Consider the following 16,966-nt stretch of genomic DNA (forward strand, 5'->3'; position numbering starts at 1 on the left):
TAAAGACATTTAATGAAGAGAATTGAAGTATGAACTAAAATTATGACAAGAACAAAGCAAATAAATGGAGATAGCAAGAAACAGCTCATGATAAAGACAAAATATTATCCCTCTCAAAGTCTGGTAGCATACTAGACCCTACAGTAGAGAATGAACTACTAACTCTTAGGAAATTCAAAAAGCTAAGAATTATGAAGTTGAATCTAACAATAAAACAACTAAGCTTGGTGAGCTATTCTGTGCCTTCTCTTGGAAACAAGAGTTTAAATGCTAAGATCATTGAAAGCAGTTTGTCAGTACTATATACAAGAAATCCTTGTATTGGCATGTAAATTTGGAATTGGTATCCAGCACTGGAAATAAAGCAATGAGTTAAATTTCATTCACATATAAAAATTGCAGTTGCAGACAATACAAAAACAATGCTTATTACTATCATGGCTCAATACATCTTACAGAAGCATTATATAAGTAGCTTTATGACTTAAGATTCAGAGGAACATAGATGACTGTCATAAAATGAAACAGGAACATATTCAATAACATTTTTTTGAAAAAAATGTCATGTAATGGTCTGCAAAACGCTTAAGCTTCTAGCACTTACAAAAATCAGAGCTTTAAGTTGCAACACTACTGGTCAGTGATATGTTAAATTAATCAGGAGCTTAGTGATCCTGTATTTACCTGTATCTTTTTAAATTCTTAGAATTTGACTTTTTACATACTGACCAAGGCAGCTCCAATGAGATTAAAGCACTGACACATGAACTGTGTTCTACATAGATTATTTACTACATTACTAGCTCTACTTCTGCATAACAAGGTTGACAGATTGAATTATGTCATTTTATGATCTCAGTATGTTGTTATATTCCTGATACAAAGCAGATCAGTAATCAAAACATTTTTTTTTTGCAAGTCCAATTAAGACACAGAGAGAATAAATTTCTTTTAAGTTCCAAGATATCAGCCAGTCTCTTTTAACTAGCGATTGTCAAAGCTGAACATGGCTGAACATGCCATACATGCACAGAAAAGGTTCCTGCCTAAGTTTCACAACAATTTATTAGAAAAGCAGTAAATAAGGAAGAGTACAAGAAACTATACGCGGTCCTCTTTACCTGCCCTGCCCCAAAGCAGGCAAAGAGTTTCTCCTTGTGAGCTCTGGTGAACGTTTGTTAATTTATGAGCAGAAAGGAGCAAATATGAAAACTCTTTCAAAGACAGCATAATCAGCATGTAATATCAATTTCAGGAGTGTTCAGATAATGGTAACTTCCCAAGAAGCTGATAGAGAACTTAAATTGAAGGAGTAATGAAATACAGAAAAAGCATTACATAAACTTCTGAACATTCAGCAGGAATCTGACAGATATAATGGAAAATGGCAAATATTTTAATGTGCTTCTTCTGTCAACTTTTCTAACTAAAATGCATAAGATGAAGAGGTTATAGATCTCAAACGTTTGTGTAAGTTAAAAAAAAAAAAGCTTTCCACATTGAGTGAGAATATGTTTCTACAAAAAGACAAAACCCATTTATCACTGAGCAGTGGAATCTCTGTGCTATGAAACACTTTATAGTACATTCACTGCAGCTGGGAGCATGATAAAAGAATTACGAAATTTCATTGTTCAAATCAGAGGCAGTAGAATTTTCTAAAACACCAAAAATTCTGTAACAGAATATGCTTGGAATTTGAGACTTCAGACTCCAGCCAGTATCATACAGTGCAAATATCTGTAGTCACACATTCAGTGTAGTAAGTGAAATTTTCTCTCCCTCCCCCCTGAAAAAAATTAAAAGAATTAACTTACCACTTGTCCATTCTGAGGATTCTTATGAGCATATGGGGGTCCACGGATATGATTCCACATCTGACCAGATGTCATAGCAAATACAACACACTAGAAAAACAGAACACCAATACAGTCATTCATTTACAAAGGCAAATTTTCAGAATCTGACTTGAAATAATCATCTCTTTATGTGTACTTGGAATTGTCGCATTTACATAACTATACGGCAGAAAACACTCATGACTGTGGAAGGCATTTATTGCAAATATTCTGAAAACTACAATTCAAAAACTACAAAGATTTCTGCAACCTTTCTTGAAGTTATTTCTGCCTCTACAACAAATCTTTAGCTTAGCAGTTTGCTATAAGGTAAATGAAACGATGTAAAAACACACCAGAAAAAAATCGAATTATCCACCCATTTAAGAAATTCCCACTGTGTGTCCTAAATGACTGTGATTCATTTTAGTCATGACAAAATACAATAGTTGTGACAACAGAAAAGGAAATGCCCTTTACTGGAGCTAGGTTAGGAATCTATGAAAACTGTCAAATACTTGCGGATGGTCATACTGCAGAATCTACATTGACAAAAATCATAGTAATAGCAGTAGTCATTATGACAATCTTAAAGAGGAAAGTGTAATACCTTCTGATTACTAAACGAGAAAAATTGTTATGTTTCTGATAAATATGTTTCTAAATATGTAAATGTTTATGTTTTATTAGTACAAATAATCATTTTAAAACTTCAATATATATTAATCCAGCATCCACATATACTCTCATTTTTACTGTATATGTATATTCCCCCTAGCATAGTACAGTCATATCAATGATAAGTAGGTGTAAAGTTTTTATTTATTTTTACTAGGATGTCTTGCTAAACCAGAGAAGATAAATTTGTTTTTTTACTAAAAAGATGGGGAGGAGCTCTTCAGCTTTTCTGGAAATAATATTAGGAATGCATTTATGAAATAAATTTAAGCCACCATAGCTCTTGAGCCCAGTATGGACTCTCTAGCAATACACTTTGAACCAACCTCAAACAACTTAGGACTGAATCTTGACAGGTTTTATAGACAAAGATCAGATAGCTATGCCTAATCTATATTACTTTTGAGGATTTCTGTAGTGCAAAAATTTTGTTTTTCTGCTCTCATTAGGATGAATTAGCTATGACCAACAAAATGGTGTAATGCAGACATGAGATGATAGCACAGATATCAAAAGGAGTAACACAATTCACAGTACGGAATAGTAGGGAAGGGGGCACATGATGACACTAGTGAAATGAAACAAGACAATGAAATGAGACAAGGAAGCTGGTAAATACCTGTCCTAGGGGTAACAAAGGGAAAAGATGCATCCTTTTATCCTGTAAATTTTGATTTAAAGTGTAATTACAGATCACAGAATAAAGGACAAAATTTTAAAGTATCCCCAAGTAGTTCCTAGGGCAAAGAAGAAGAAATTATCCTTCTCCCAACGAAGAACCTAGAACACCAAGAGCTTACCATAATAATCCCTTTTCCCAGACCAAAAGCAAAAGATCTCAAATTCCAAAGAAAACTAGAAGACTAACCATGACATTCAGAAAGGAAAGATAATAGGAATTATGTACATAACAATTTTAAATGTGTCATTACTATTGAAAGTTTTCTGTCAATATAAAGAAAATAACAAAAGGTTGTTGTTTTTTTTTTTAATGTAATTACCATATCTGGTTTAATAATAATTCTTAGAATACGCTGTTAGATTTCAACTACAATAAGAGCAAATTCTTAGTTCTAAATATAAGGCGTGATACATTTTTACATAACAGGACTTGGGGTGTAACAGTATTGTAATTAATATGGCAGATGAAAGCATACTGGTAGTGATTATCAGCAAACAGATTATGTTTTAATTATGAATATGCAATAAAGTGAAAAGACTATATGCTTCAATTACTGGCAAAGAGAAACATCTTGCAAATCATTTTAGCTGGGAATTTACACTGTAATTTTGGTGACAAATCATACAATAGATAGCTTATGTGAAGGCAAAAGTGTAGAAACTGAAGAGGGTAAGAAAAGTGAGGTGAGAGAGATGAAAACCAAAGAGTTACGCAGTTGGAAAGTAAAACATCAAAAAAGAACAGTTTTTTTAATGAAAATGATCATTTTACTTATTCTTAAATTAATGTATTTAATTCACAGTCTCCTGAGCCAAATCTGTTTCCATACATAAACATGAAAAAAAACTCAGTTTTTATTAATTATATACTTCATAACTAAGAATTCTCTCAAATTACTGAAACTCTCTAATGTTTGCTAGTATAAATAAATTGCCTCACGACACAGTAGCACCTAACAAAAAATACCTAGGAGAAAATACTGGAAGAACCTTTTAATCTACTTTAGATACTTCAGTATTTCCATCATATTCCTAAAGCAAGCATTCAGTATTCTACCTATAGTACTTGACATTCAAGCTTATTTTGCTCCATTCCATATTCACTTGTTGCTATCACTGAGGTACTGTTCCACAGTATTTATAATTGGAATCTACAGCCTTCTAATATTTGTAAAACTTATTTGAAATATACCCCACTATTTTTAGAACTGATGCACATGTTACAGATAGCATGATATCCTGTGCTTAGCATTCCAAATCCCTTGGTTTCCACATGATCCCATGCTTTGGGATCCAAACTTTCTACAGCTCTTATTACTGTGAGTTGATGTTTCTCAGGATCAATCTTTTACAAACTCATTTCTATGAATGACTTGCAACGTGTGATTAATGACTTCATATTTACCTTAAAGTTTTGTACGGTATTGATTACAATGAAAAAACTCATATGCAGAGAAATCGTCTCTTTCCAGTGTTCTTGGATTTTGTCAAGGTAGAAAAGATTAAAAGTGTAGAAAGAAGATTAAAGCTGAGGCATTTTCCTCTACAAACTTAAAAGGATTTACCACTCCATTTACCCAGGCAGAGTAGAGTCCCTCCTTTAGCAGTTCTACTGTACCACTCACACCTCACCAAGGACAGTCCTTTCATACACCTGCCCCCTTCTTTCTCCTCATCATACTCCCAAAATATTTTACCAGCTACATGCCACCTCAATTATCAGGGGAGCTCAGGATTTAGCTATTTTAGGAGCTTCTTGATCTAGTTACCTTGTTCTGCATCTAAATGATAACAGCAAAGTGTGGAACAGAATGATCAACAAAAGCAGTACAGAGAGGGGGAAGGACCAATAATTTGCTTCAACTCTTTACGGTTCCAGGACTAAATATCCACAAGATGGTTTCAACAAAGTGCACCTCAACTACCATAAGTACACCATATATATAAACAGGTCTGTCTGCTCAAGAACCTTGTAAACAAATTGCAAATGGGGGTCTTTCTCAATGGTTTCACAGTGAAAAATCTCAGGTGTAGTTCTGATAAGAGGGAACGGGTCTGAATTCACCAGTGGTGCGCCTGTGTGTACCAAAAGTTTCCTAAGAGTAGACGCAAGGTAACTAAGCATCTAGAATTCCTCCAGAACACTGAAGTACTAGTAAGACGCAACCTTACAAGTATATAGAGAAAATATCTCTACTGTTCTCAAACCGTCAAAATTTTGTCAAATGATTTAGGTGTAATGTGTTACATCTTCAGAGGTATAAGCATTGCTTAACGCGATCTGCCAGTTTATTTAATAAAATTATTAGAGGCTTAAAAGGCCATTTCAAAATAAAACTTCCTACTGGCAGATACAACGCAAAGCAGCTGATTAAATCTCTGTACAAGCTTAGATCCCAAAACATGGCAATAATTTTATAATACATTAAAAAATAAGAAAATTCTAGATTCGTTTATAAATGTAGTAAAATAGAAGCCCAATTTCAAAAATGAGGAGACCCAGGCAGCCAGTTCTGTACCCAGTTTCTATAATTACTTTAGATTTGCACATTTTATCCAACTCACAACCACTGTTCTAAAGAAATTTAATCCCTTCTACCCAGTTTAAATTTGCTTTTGCACTCAATAAAGGTTGCAGGATTTGTACTCGATTTCTAAAGAGCAATCCATCACTTAGAATCTCTAGCAAGGCACAGACATTTCAAGGACAGGAACTACAGTACACAAGCAAAGAGAAGGCATTTCTGTATCTTTAAATGTGATGTGCATCTCTAAAGCCTCTAAGTATGGGGAAAAAAAAAATACTTTAATAACTTGCATTAGTCGCTGTTTTTTTTTTTGGAGTTCCCCTGTATAGGAGTCTGATTTTTTCCTTCTGTATCCTGGAATAAAACAAATTGCTTATCTATCCTCCTTTCCAGGAGGAGGTAAGGAAGTTAATAGCAGCCTTCAAGTTTTTTTGGAGCTGTAACTGATGATGAATGTACTATACAATATAAGCACTGTGCAGTGTATTGGCACAGATCATATCTCTCATAATCACTAACTGTTAAGACAACAGTAAATACATGCTTCATCTTCTCATTCAAGTGATTTGACATTCTTTGTCCAGAAGAATCAATTCCTAGGCAGGTATCTTGGAATCTGACACAGACTTTGCCCTCTCAGACACCATAGGCAAAACTGAAATACACATCGAAAATGAAACTGAAAACTACATACAGAAAAGCATGGTGACAATCTGGTAAATAAACTGTTTTGAAAAGCTCTCCCATTGCTACATTCTAGTCAATTGAACAAATATTTTCTCAGCACTAGAACCGTTGTCTCAAATGTAGCAATTCCTTATCTAAAATGTTAGAAATTTGCTCAGCTTACACCATCTGACCTTTTACTCCCTGCTTAAGAAATGAAGAGTCTTGACAAGAACCCGAATTGCTTTTTGTTATCAGTATAAAATGAATGACTCTGCAAATATCTAAGGACTGAAGTCTAAATCCCTCCTCATTTTTGCACTACACATAGAATGAAAAATATCCATGGATGATTAGTAAGAATTGAATTAAAGTCTAAAATAATATAGGGGATAAATTTGGGGTGTGATTCCAAAAGATATCTTTTTTAATATTAGGTACTCAACCACCAGCATTTGCCATTCTAGAAGTCTTCTGGGTAATGTTGCAAGTAAAAATGCCTAAGGCATACAAGGTGCTACTGAGTCTGTGGTGATTCCACAAGGCAATGAAAACAGCTAATTGCACTGCTACTGTTCTATTTAATGCTGAGGACAAAACTAATTTGAGTCTTCTGTTAACTGGAGCTGGAATCAATGCATGAGTTGAAAGTTCTCTCGATTCTGAGCCTATCAAAACCATTACATGTGCCATTAAAAATGGCATTCCAATTATTTTCAATTAAAATACTGCTGAAAATATTATTTCTAAGACAACTCATTGCTGTTGACGGTTGTATCAAATATAAATCTAGTCAACACTTCTGGTACTTTTTTCTTCTGCTTATAGAAGCGCTTTATAGAGTGAATTTTCTTCTATTTTTTAGGAAGAAATGCACTGTCAGTTTTTCATTAAAAACAAATAAAAGCAATTATCCAATATTTAAGAGATTTAAAGCTCTTCAAAAGAGCAACAACAAAAAAACATTTAAAAAAGTTTTAGTAAACAAAGTACATTCCAGTGGTAGAAAAAAAGTACCAACATGAGACAACTGCAATCACATATCTTTGAATCAATATATTAATGGCTGTCCATTTTCATTTCTATGAATCCTGACTCATTCTAGTCATTTCACAGAACATACAGAGGATCTGAGGTCATCTGTGCAAAGCCTGAAATTTAGACTCCCTGCTGACTCCACCAAAAGAAATTTCAGCGTTAACTTGTATGTCCATATAGATTTGATTAAAACTGAAAGGACTCACAGTAACTGGATAAACTTTGCTCAAACATCACTTTTCACCATAGGGCTTTGACAACATTGTGAAGGGAAGAGAGTAATAAACATGTTTTTTAAAAAAAAAATAGCTGAAGTCATGGTTAATTGCTATCTTCTTATTTACTTTGAGATAAGATGTTTTTCTAAAATATCCTTTCAAGTGCTGTTCATCTTTAAAACAGATTGTACCAGAAGTAGTATTGAAACAGCAAAAAAAAAAAAAAAAATCACATTGATGCCATTTTTATCCCTTTAAACTCTACTATTACCTATTAATGCAATCAGTAGGATGATGAGTAGTGAAAGGCACAAATACTGTGTTGGTTTTTTTTAAATGTCTGATCACATTTAGGCAGTGACTCTCTCCAAAGGAGCTTGGTTCACTGTAATTAGAATGTTCCTATGCTGTAGTTTACAGTTACGTACAGATGTAAAATGTCAAGCAGCTCCTAGGGATAACAGCAAATATTTTGAGAAAAAAATGATACATTTACTTCCTTAATTTAGTTCTTAAGTTAATTATGTATTCAACTATTTATTTGATGCAGATTGTAATAGAATTATTCTTCATTTGAAGAACTGAGTTTTAACCTCTGCTAGATGGAAAACAACTCCTCCCACTCCCCCTTCCCAATATAAAGCTTCTGGTAGGAAACACTGAGGCATGAAATTGGAATAGAATTGCTGTGTCCACAGACACAGTGCATGGTTAAACACAGTAAACACAGGAAATTCTATTGATTACATATTTTTATTTGATTTTTGACACAAATATCTATTTTACTGTGTTCATTATTGTTTAACACAGGTGACCTCAAAATATTCAAGTAAGATTCCAATAGTTGCTACATATCCTTATCAAACAAGTTTTCTGATACTTTCCAGATTTTATCATTGATAAATACCAGTAATCTAGACAAATACATGGAACTAACTTATTTATTTTGGAAGGGAATTGTGAAAACTCTGTGCTACAGCTCAGCATATTCCAAATGACATTCTGGAACAAAGAACACATTCTGCCCTTGGTTCTCTAAATTGAAAGGAAACTTAAATTCAGTCCTTCAGGCAGTTGATATGAAATCTTGGATTTCAATCTTTGCTTAGTGTATGGGGTAGACTAACTCGGCATTTAAACAAAAGAATGTATACTATGTATCCATGTGTGCAAGAAATAAATGCTATAATAGCATGTGAGTGAACAGCATTATCAGTAACAACTATTTAACAGTGGCATTCAAAAGCCAAACATTAAAGAGTTCTGAACAGTGACCCCTCTTCAAGATCTTGTTAATCATTTAGAGATCAAAATGAATTACAACCTACCAAGTACTAGGTAACTTCTTCCTTGAACTGATGTAATAAAAGTTGTCAGTGAGCTCATCAGCTGAGTGTCATAAGAAGGTAGTGTTTTGTCTTGTACTGTTGAATCACAGGAGAACAAACCACCAACCACAGAATCTTTGGAGTAGGGAGGGACCTCTGAAGATCATCCAGTTCAACCTCCCTGCTGAAGCAGGTTCTCTTCAGTAGGTTGCACAGAAAAGTGTCCAGGTAGGTTTTGAATATCTCCAGAGGAGACTCTTCAACCTGAGTAGCTTGTTCCAGTACTCAGTCACTCTCAACCTAATAATTTTCTCATTTTCATTTGGAACTTTGTTTCAGTTTATGCCCAATGCACATTCAAACTTAGTTCTTTATTTATGACCTTGGTTTAGTTGACTTTCTGTAACAATTCATTGGCTAGATTTAAAATTCCCTCATAGTTAGCACTGTAAAATCTCTCATACAGGTTAACAGTGAATTGTTAAGGACAGTACTAGTGAATCCATCATGCAAGAATTCCATCTTCCTGTTTTTGTGTTTTTGTTTCATTTTCTTACACACCTATAAAATTTTTGTTTATTTTCTTAACCTTTCATTACTCTAACGCAATACTCTGATATCAATATCCACATTGAGCCTACCGTAACACTACTGCTTTTACAAAGAGCATGTTGAATGATAACAAACATCAGTAACACTTTCTATTAGACATATTTTTCTCCTGAAGTTCAAACAATAATCTGCAGCTAACAACTGTAGAAAAACATTAATTTTCTGATAATCACTGCTGACAAGTTAGCTTCAAGATTAAGGTTGCGAATCTTCATCTGTTAGTACTACCCTGATGTATGTACTGACAGATCTTACTTTGCTATGCAAGTAACAAAACACGTTAAAACAGGAAACTAATTCAAAGCATATACATATGGAAAAAGTGCATACCAGAGCTGCCATGGCCCAGCCAGTTTTGTTGTAGATGAATTCTAAATTATTTCTTCGTAGATATAACAATCCACCAACAAGTGATACTAGAAGAGCCAGAGCAATTGTACCAGAGTAATTTGGAGGCCTGAACACTCTAATCTGAAAAAGATAAGTGCAAACATACAGATCACAAAGAAATTCACACACAGAGAATACCTTCATTACAGACAAACAATGAGCAACTGAAGTCTGGTGTTAACAAAGACCAATCACTGAATGTATCCATGAATACGATGAAACAGTACTAGCTTTGGTAATAGGAAAACAGTTTTTAACCACTAATGATTTGCTACTAATCTGAAAACTTAAATACACAATATTTCCATTCTTAACTCTTAAGAAAATTAAACTGACATATAAAAATGCATATATATAATGTATTGTAATAATTATAATTTTAAACAGATACGCATGTTGTGTCTGAATTAGGAGCAGCTGCTTTGGATTTATTTACTTTGTATTTTTTATTGCAAGCACATACTACTTACTAAGAACTAATTATCACAATATCACCACTTCATCTGGAAAAGACCACATATAATTTACAAAGAAGAACAATCTTCAAACTGCAGCTACCATGACTACTTACTTTTTTCCTTTTATATATATATATATATATTTTTTTTTTTTTTTAATGCTGTCAAGATTCCATGTTCAAGAGAAAAACGGGTATTAAGGAGAGAAGACATTTATCATCTGCCTGTCTCAAACTACCAAGGTACATACATTTGGCTCCAACTTTTAAAATTGTTAACTTACATGAACATCTGTTCTGTCAGCTATCCATTTTGCTAGCTGTTCAGCCGCAAATCCGATTCTCTGCAGGTCAAATGTGTCAGCTCTCTTGGGTTTACCTTTTGGAGGAAAATGCATGAAAGTCGGAGCAGAGTTCATATTAAGCTATAAAACCAGGAAAAACAGCAAAAAAGTTAGTAACTTCATACCTAAAGATGTTTATTTCTTATGTTAACTTGTTTGTTTCATTCCTGCAAAATGACTTCTATCACATTATCAAAACATTATCGAATCAAGTACAGAACTGATTCTATCATTAGAAATTACCTGATATTTAAAGATTTTTCATCTAAGTAAAAAACAGCCCACTTCCTTAGTGAACTAATATCTAAATAAAAATATCCTTAGAAAGGATAAAAGAGCTGTTGTGAAATAGTTTAACACAATATTTGCTAAGATTTAGAAACTAGAGAGAGACAGAAACCTTCTGACATCATTATATAGGGCCTAGGGAAAGCTGGTTTGCAGATGCTTTGTCATTTCTCTACAAATGGGAAAAGTCAAAAAGCAAAACAGAGTTTTTTTGTTGTTGATTTGCCCTTCCCCCCCCTCCTTTCCCCCCCCTTCCCCCCCCCCTCCCTCCGGCATCACTATAGCAGTACTGCTTTGCATACATATGCACAAGGTCAGAAGTATTCCAAAATTCATGTTAAAAGTCATTGGTAATTGGTGTCTCGTGCTTAACACTGAATTTCTCAGAAGCAGACGTAAAACTTACACATTTTATCTAATTTGGCATAACTTTTATGTGATTTTAAATGCGCATAATCTGAAATAAACTCTAGCTGCTCTCTTCTACATAAGTAAAAAGTTGGACCAGACCATTCTGATACGCACCAGTGACTTACGGCAAGATTAAACAGTACATTTTTTATTATTGTATCTATAAAGGATAATGTAAAATTAAATTTTTAAAGGTTATTTCAAAATTAATAAAGCAAAATGTAAACCATTGACAAACATACTTAACAGAACATATTCCAAAATGTCTATTGGAAGCAAAAATATTTAGGAAATACAGTAATTAAACTTTCAAAAATATTAAATTTTTGAAAATTAAATATTAGAGATTTTCCCTGAAAATTTTATTCAAAATAGAGAGCTTCAAAACTTGGTACTCTTCTTAATCTCCACTTTTGGCCTCAGTCAACAGATAAATATCAAACAGAATATCAGTGCAGAAATTAGCAACATTTTCCAGGAATGTGTTTTTTCTTGACTACTCAATTTAAGTGAGTGAGGAACTGATTCCTCACTCTTTACAGTCAATACAGAAAACCAAAAGTCTATTTTATTTTGCCTGAAGAACTTCCAGTCAAAGAGTTCTAAATTTGAAGAATATTTTCTCATATAAAGTGAACTAAAAGTCTTAAAATACTTTTTTTCCCTAAAGGAAATTTTTATACAAATGTTTTTTGTATTACATTTGCCCCAATGGGCTGATGAAATTTTGCATAAATATCATTAATTTATAAATAAACATTATGAACCACACTTGGAAAATACCAGAAGTAGCTACTTGCATAAGCAGCCCTTGTTAGAGTCACAGAAATTTCAGCATCTGTTATTTGTAACTAGAATGAATTTACACATGAAGTGCATACAGGTGTGTGTATCTAAGAAAATAATTGTTTTCTAGTGTCCATTCATTAGTAAATAATATTAAGAAAGTTTTACAATATGCAGCATTTACCTGTTGAAAAACATCTGCTCCTTCATCATAATCCACTATTGTGAAAAACAGCTTGTTTGAAAAAGCAGACGAATAGCGCCACGAATTAGCCAGAACTTGATATTCTTCATTAGCTTGCCTAAAAGAAACAAGCATACATCCATGTGACGTTCACTGGCAAAAGAGACACTCTATCCAGCTGCAGCAGTTAATTCCTGTTGCAATATCACTCTCAACATCCATGTTATCAATTTTAAAAGAAGTCTCAGCTCATTATACACCTCTGGTTCATACTTGCCTTCTCTAAAATTACAAATGTTTTAACTAAAAGCAGAAACATTTCAGATCTTTTTCACATTTAAAAGCCTCAGAAAACACAAAAACCTCAGGAGTGGCCTTAGTGGCAAGCATCACCAAAATCTGCAAGCACGTCTATGCATGGAGACACTTACATAGTCCTCAAGTACAATACCAGGATTTATTTGAGGAAGAGGACATGGGAATACTGAAACTACTGGAAAAATCATGAAGAAATGTGACTACAGTATTCTTTCAAAAACAGCAAATGCATAGAAAAAGCTTTGAAAAAAAATCTCTATTCAATATGCCAAAAAAAAAAAACTGTTAAACATTGGGGAAGCAATTAAAGTGACAGGAGGTTTGTAAGTAACAGAAAAATGCTCAAGATTATTTCTATAAAATGTTTTGGAAGTGATAAAAGATAGTTTTCCACAATGTAACAGCATTACATAATGCTTTCCATCATCACTACAAAGTCATTTTTATTACTACTTGTATTTGTAAGAAAGGCTTCTATTGGCTTTTCTCATAGCTCTGGTTGTTTCTGTTTTGGTTTGGTTGCTTCATTTGTTTTAAACCTGGTCATGTCTGCACTGAGAAGAAAGTAAAAGAAACACTGGGAATCCTTACCCACAGAGAAGAGCCACAAAACAACAGACAGAAATATAAAACAAATTCTTCCACAGGATAAATCCATATCAAATAATTCAATAAAAAGCAAAGGAAAACAACCTGGAAGGATCCCTGCAATACTTTCATCTTTACATCTCCGTCAGTAACTACTTCCATTTTAGTGATTAATCATATTAATTGCATCTGTTGTAAACCTCAAACCAACACTCCAATAGTTGGCAACTTTTATTTGCATACGGTTAGATGCAAAAGCAGTATAAAAGGTATTCTGCAGCTTTTCTCAAAATGCTATTCTATAGCAGTATTTTCCACATCTATGATGGCAAAGAATACCTTTTAATTAAAAACTGTAGCTTCAAGACAGAAACTCTGCACTGAACACTAAAATATCATTTTTTGAGAGTGAAAAGGAAGAAAACTATAGGTATTGTAAAAAACTACCTCTCACTCCCATTTGTTCTTAACTGAGACCAGCCTTAGGCACGATATATATTGCACACTACTCCAGTGGAATTGTCTTGTATTTAGGAATAAATTTTTGTTGTATAAAATGTATCATGAAAAAAAACCTCCACCCCTTAAAAAATAAATCTTACAAAACACAACTCAACTTTCACGCTTACTGACTGAATACAACTTTCAACTTAAAACAGGTTATTCAACAGGTTAAATTTGCAATAATGATAATGGATTATGTGTTGGATTGGTTGCTTCTAGAGCCACATATCAACATTAAGCAGACTAACATGTTCACTGTCATCCTGAAGAGGGCAGTCAGACAACATCAAAGGAATGCTGTAAAATCAAGTAGTATCTGTAGGGCATTGTTCCGTAGAACCTGCTATATTAAAGCAGGACCATTTTCATTATAAGAATAAGATAAAAATCACTTCATCTTCATGCTAGCATTCTTCTTAGTCTACTTTTCACTTGTGAAGAAACTATTTCTGGGAAATCTGGATACTCCAGTTATGCCCCTACTGTTTGACAAAAGCCTCTTGTTCCCCTTGTGATCTCCATGTATTTTTGCATCTTTATGTTAAACAATTTTGAAAAATATATGATTAGTAGAATACACCTTCAAAAGGTAATATTTTGCAAAAAGTCTTCTTAAATTTTCTGTAAGAGCATACAAATGTTCTATAACAAAGCACTGAAGACAGCAAAGCATTCTGCAGTTCACCCTCATAGCAGCTCTTAGTGTGGAAGGGGGAGACTGCAACTAGGAGTGGTAAGAATTCAAAGTTATGGAATTACTACTGAAGAACATCCTACAATTACTATATTAAATTACAAAAACTACATCCTCTGTATCACTTCCAAGAGATACACTGCTGATGCAACAAATTGCATTAATAATTTTTGAAGTGTTTGTTATTCCTTTTTAAATGCAATATTAATGTAAACCCTTGAACGTCAAAAATTCAACCTCCAATTTACATCAGTTAATATCAAACTCCATCACCATTTATCTACTTGTCTACCCCAACCATTAGTTAATAACAACTCTATCATTTGTTTACATTAAGTAACATCAATTGTATAAAATTATTGTATGAAATTATTCTAGTATGAAATTATTATCATTATAAATTACATAAAATACTCTATAGACATACAGCAAGAGCACACTTGGGATGAACTCATCAGAATAACGTTAGCTCTGTTCTTGTTAAGTTTGACCGGATTTTTGTTAGGGAAGATTTAAATGATATTGCTGCTAGTCACCTCTTAATTTTGTAATAATAGGTAGCAATTTAGAAACTAGCAATGCCAGTAGTAATACTATCAAGCTTTTAGAAAATAGTTAACAGATCAAAATGAATTTTTTCTACTAGGTTTTCCTGGAATATTCAACACACTGAAAAGAAAGATGCTAAGCAAACACTCTACAAAATTTCTTACATTACATTCATTAAGTACTGCTGTATTACACTCATTAGATATTAAAAGTTTTATTTAGGAAGATTCATTATGTAGATGTCTATGGCAGATAATGACATTTGTATAGTTCGAGTTACATTAAATTTTATTAATTTTACTCAATTAGCCCAAGCGTTATAGTATGGAAAGCACAAAGGGAATGTTCTTGAAGGAATAAAATAGAGTGTGGAATTATTTGCCAAAGAAAGCAGTAGAAACATCATTTTTTGGCACACTATGGACTGTAAAAAAAACATTAAAGAATGTACAATTGCCAAAGAATGGACTAGCAGGTGACCTACCAGTTCTTACCCATCTGCTTAAGTAAACTGTGATCAATACAGTGATTTAACTCCAAAATAACTCTTGTATGTTATTTGGAATAGCTTTCACTAAAAGAAGAGAGGAAGACGCTAAAGACATACTTTAACTACTGCTACTACTGCTACTTAGTATAAAGATAACAAATTCAGAATGTTTATTTGCTTCTATGTTTTTATTTACAGTGACTCAGTTTCAGAAAAGCATGACAGAACCTACCACTATGTCCAGAATATTCCCCACACAGCACAAAATGATACGGTATGAATAGTAGTTAAAAATTGCGCTATGACATCTAAATATTAGTAATAACAGGCAGCTAGTTTAAATCCATGCTGTTCTATATACAGCATTCCAATAGGTCCAATATTCTGCAGATAAAAGGATACACCAAGATCATATTTTACAGAATCTGAGAAGTGGAAAGCATTAAACAACAAGACTAAGGATTCTCTCTCAAAAATAAGGAGTATCCTAGAAAACAGAATTCACCCATACTTCTAGTGATAGAGCAAGGGGAAATTGTTTTAAACTAAAAGAACAGAGATTTAGATTAGATACTAAGAGTTAAGATACTACTCAGAAGGCGGTAAGGCACTGGAACAGGTTACCCAGTAAACCCATGGATGCCCCATCTCTGGAGGCATTCAAGGCTAGGTTAGACAAGGCTCTGGGCAGCCTTATCTAATGGGTGGCAATCCTGCCCATGGCAGGGGGTTGGAAGTAGATGATCTTTTATGTCCCTTCCAATCAAAGCTATTCTATGATTCTATCAAGATACTAAATTGTACTAGAAAAACAAATGTACGTAGAACTTTCAGTGACTCCTTCCATGCCCCCTGTTCCTTTTCTGAACAAGAGTTCAAAAGATAATTCTCTCTCAGTACAGCTAAGACACATGGCAATGATTTTCTCGCTATTTGCTCTTTTGCTCTCGATCAACCAGCAGAACACAGAGGCAGATGGAGAGATCCTGTCTTTTTCTTTTTAGTAACATCTCCTTGACCAACTTTTTTTTTAGTTTTTAGTTTTAACTGCTTTCCTGTTTGACTGGCTACTTGAAAACAGTACTCTGATATTATCTTGAGCAGTGAGACTAATAGATTTCCCTTCTTTTCCACATAAAAAAAAAAAACCTCTTAGATGTCTCTCACTGATAGGATAAACGATGATAAAAATACGCGGCCTCTGTTCCTTTGTATACTTTGTCATTTCCTACTGCACATTGTAAGTCAACAGCAGAAGACAGTTAAATTTAAGAATCCTTCATGAAACACACATTAAATTAAGTTCAGCACCTAAAGACACACAAAATACACACTGAATTATAGCTTACCTATTACAATTCTGAAATAAATACCAA

General features: G+C 33.6%; 1 protein-coding gene across 1 annotated transcript; it reads right to left on the reverse strand.

The window, feature by feature from the left end:
• Nucleotides 1-1,791: 1,791 nt before the first annotated feature.
• On the reverse strand, nt 1,792-12,597 carry TUSC3 (tumor suppressor candidate 3). Its single transcript, XM_019614848.2, has 4 exons — nt 12,448-12,597; nt 10,719-10,859; nt 9,918-10,058; nt 1,792-1,907 (listed from the first exon to the last, which is right to left on the reverse strand). Exons 1-4 carry the CDS (start codon nt 12,580-12,582, stop codon nt 1,809-1,811), a joined length of 516 nt encoding a protein of 171 aa, XP_019470393.1. The 5' UTR covers nt 12,583-12,597; the 3' UTR covers nt 1,792-1,808.
• Nucleotides 12,598-16,966: the final 4,369 nt, after the last annotated feature.

Source organism: Meleagris gallopavo, chromosome 4, assembly GCF_000146605.3.
Source record: "Meleagris gallopavo isolate NT-WF06-2002-E0010 breed Aviagen turkey brand Nicholas breeding stock chromosome 4, Turkey_5.1, whole genome shotgun sequence".
Lineage (NCBI taxonomy): Eukaryota > Metazoa > Chordata > Aves > Galliformes > Phasianidae > Meleagris > Meleagris gallopavo.

Bases quoted from the DNA above. Each gene is read 5' to 3' on its own strand.
- TUSC3 (XM_019614848.2), bottom strand. From the start codon at position 12,582: ATGCTTGTTTCTTTTAGGCAAGCTAATGAAGAATATCAAGTTCTGGCT. The intron at 10,860-12,447 runs GTAAATGCTGCA...CTGGTTTTATAG, and splicing joins GAGCAGATGTTTTTCAACAG to CTTAATATGAACTCTGCTCC. The intron at 10,059-10,718 runs GTAAGTTAACAA...TATCTTTTTCAG, and splicing joins CTGACAGAACAGATGTTCAT to ATTAGAGTGTTCAGGCCTCC.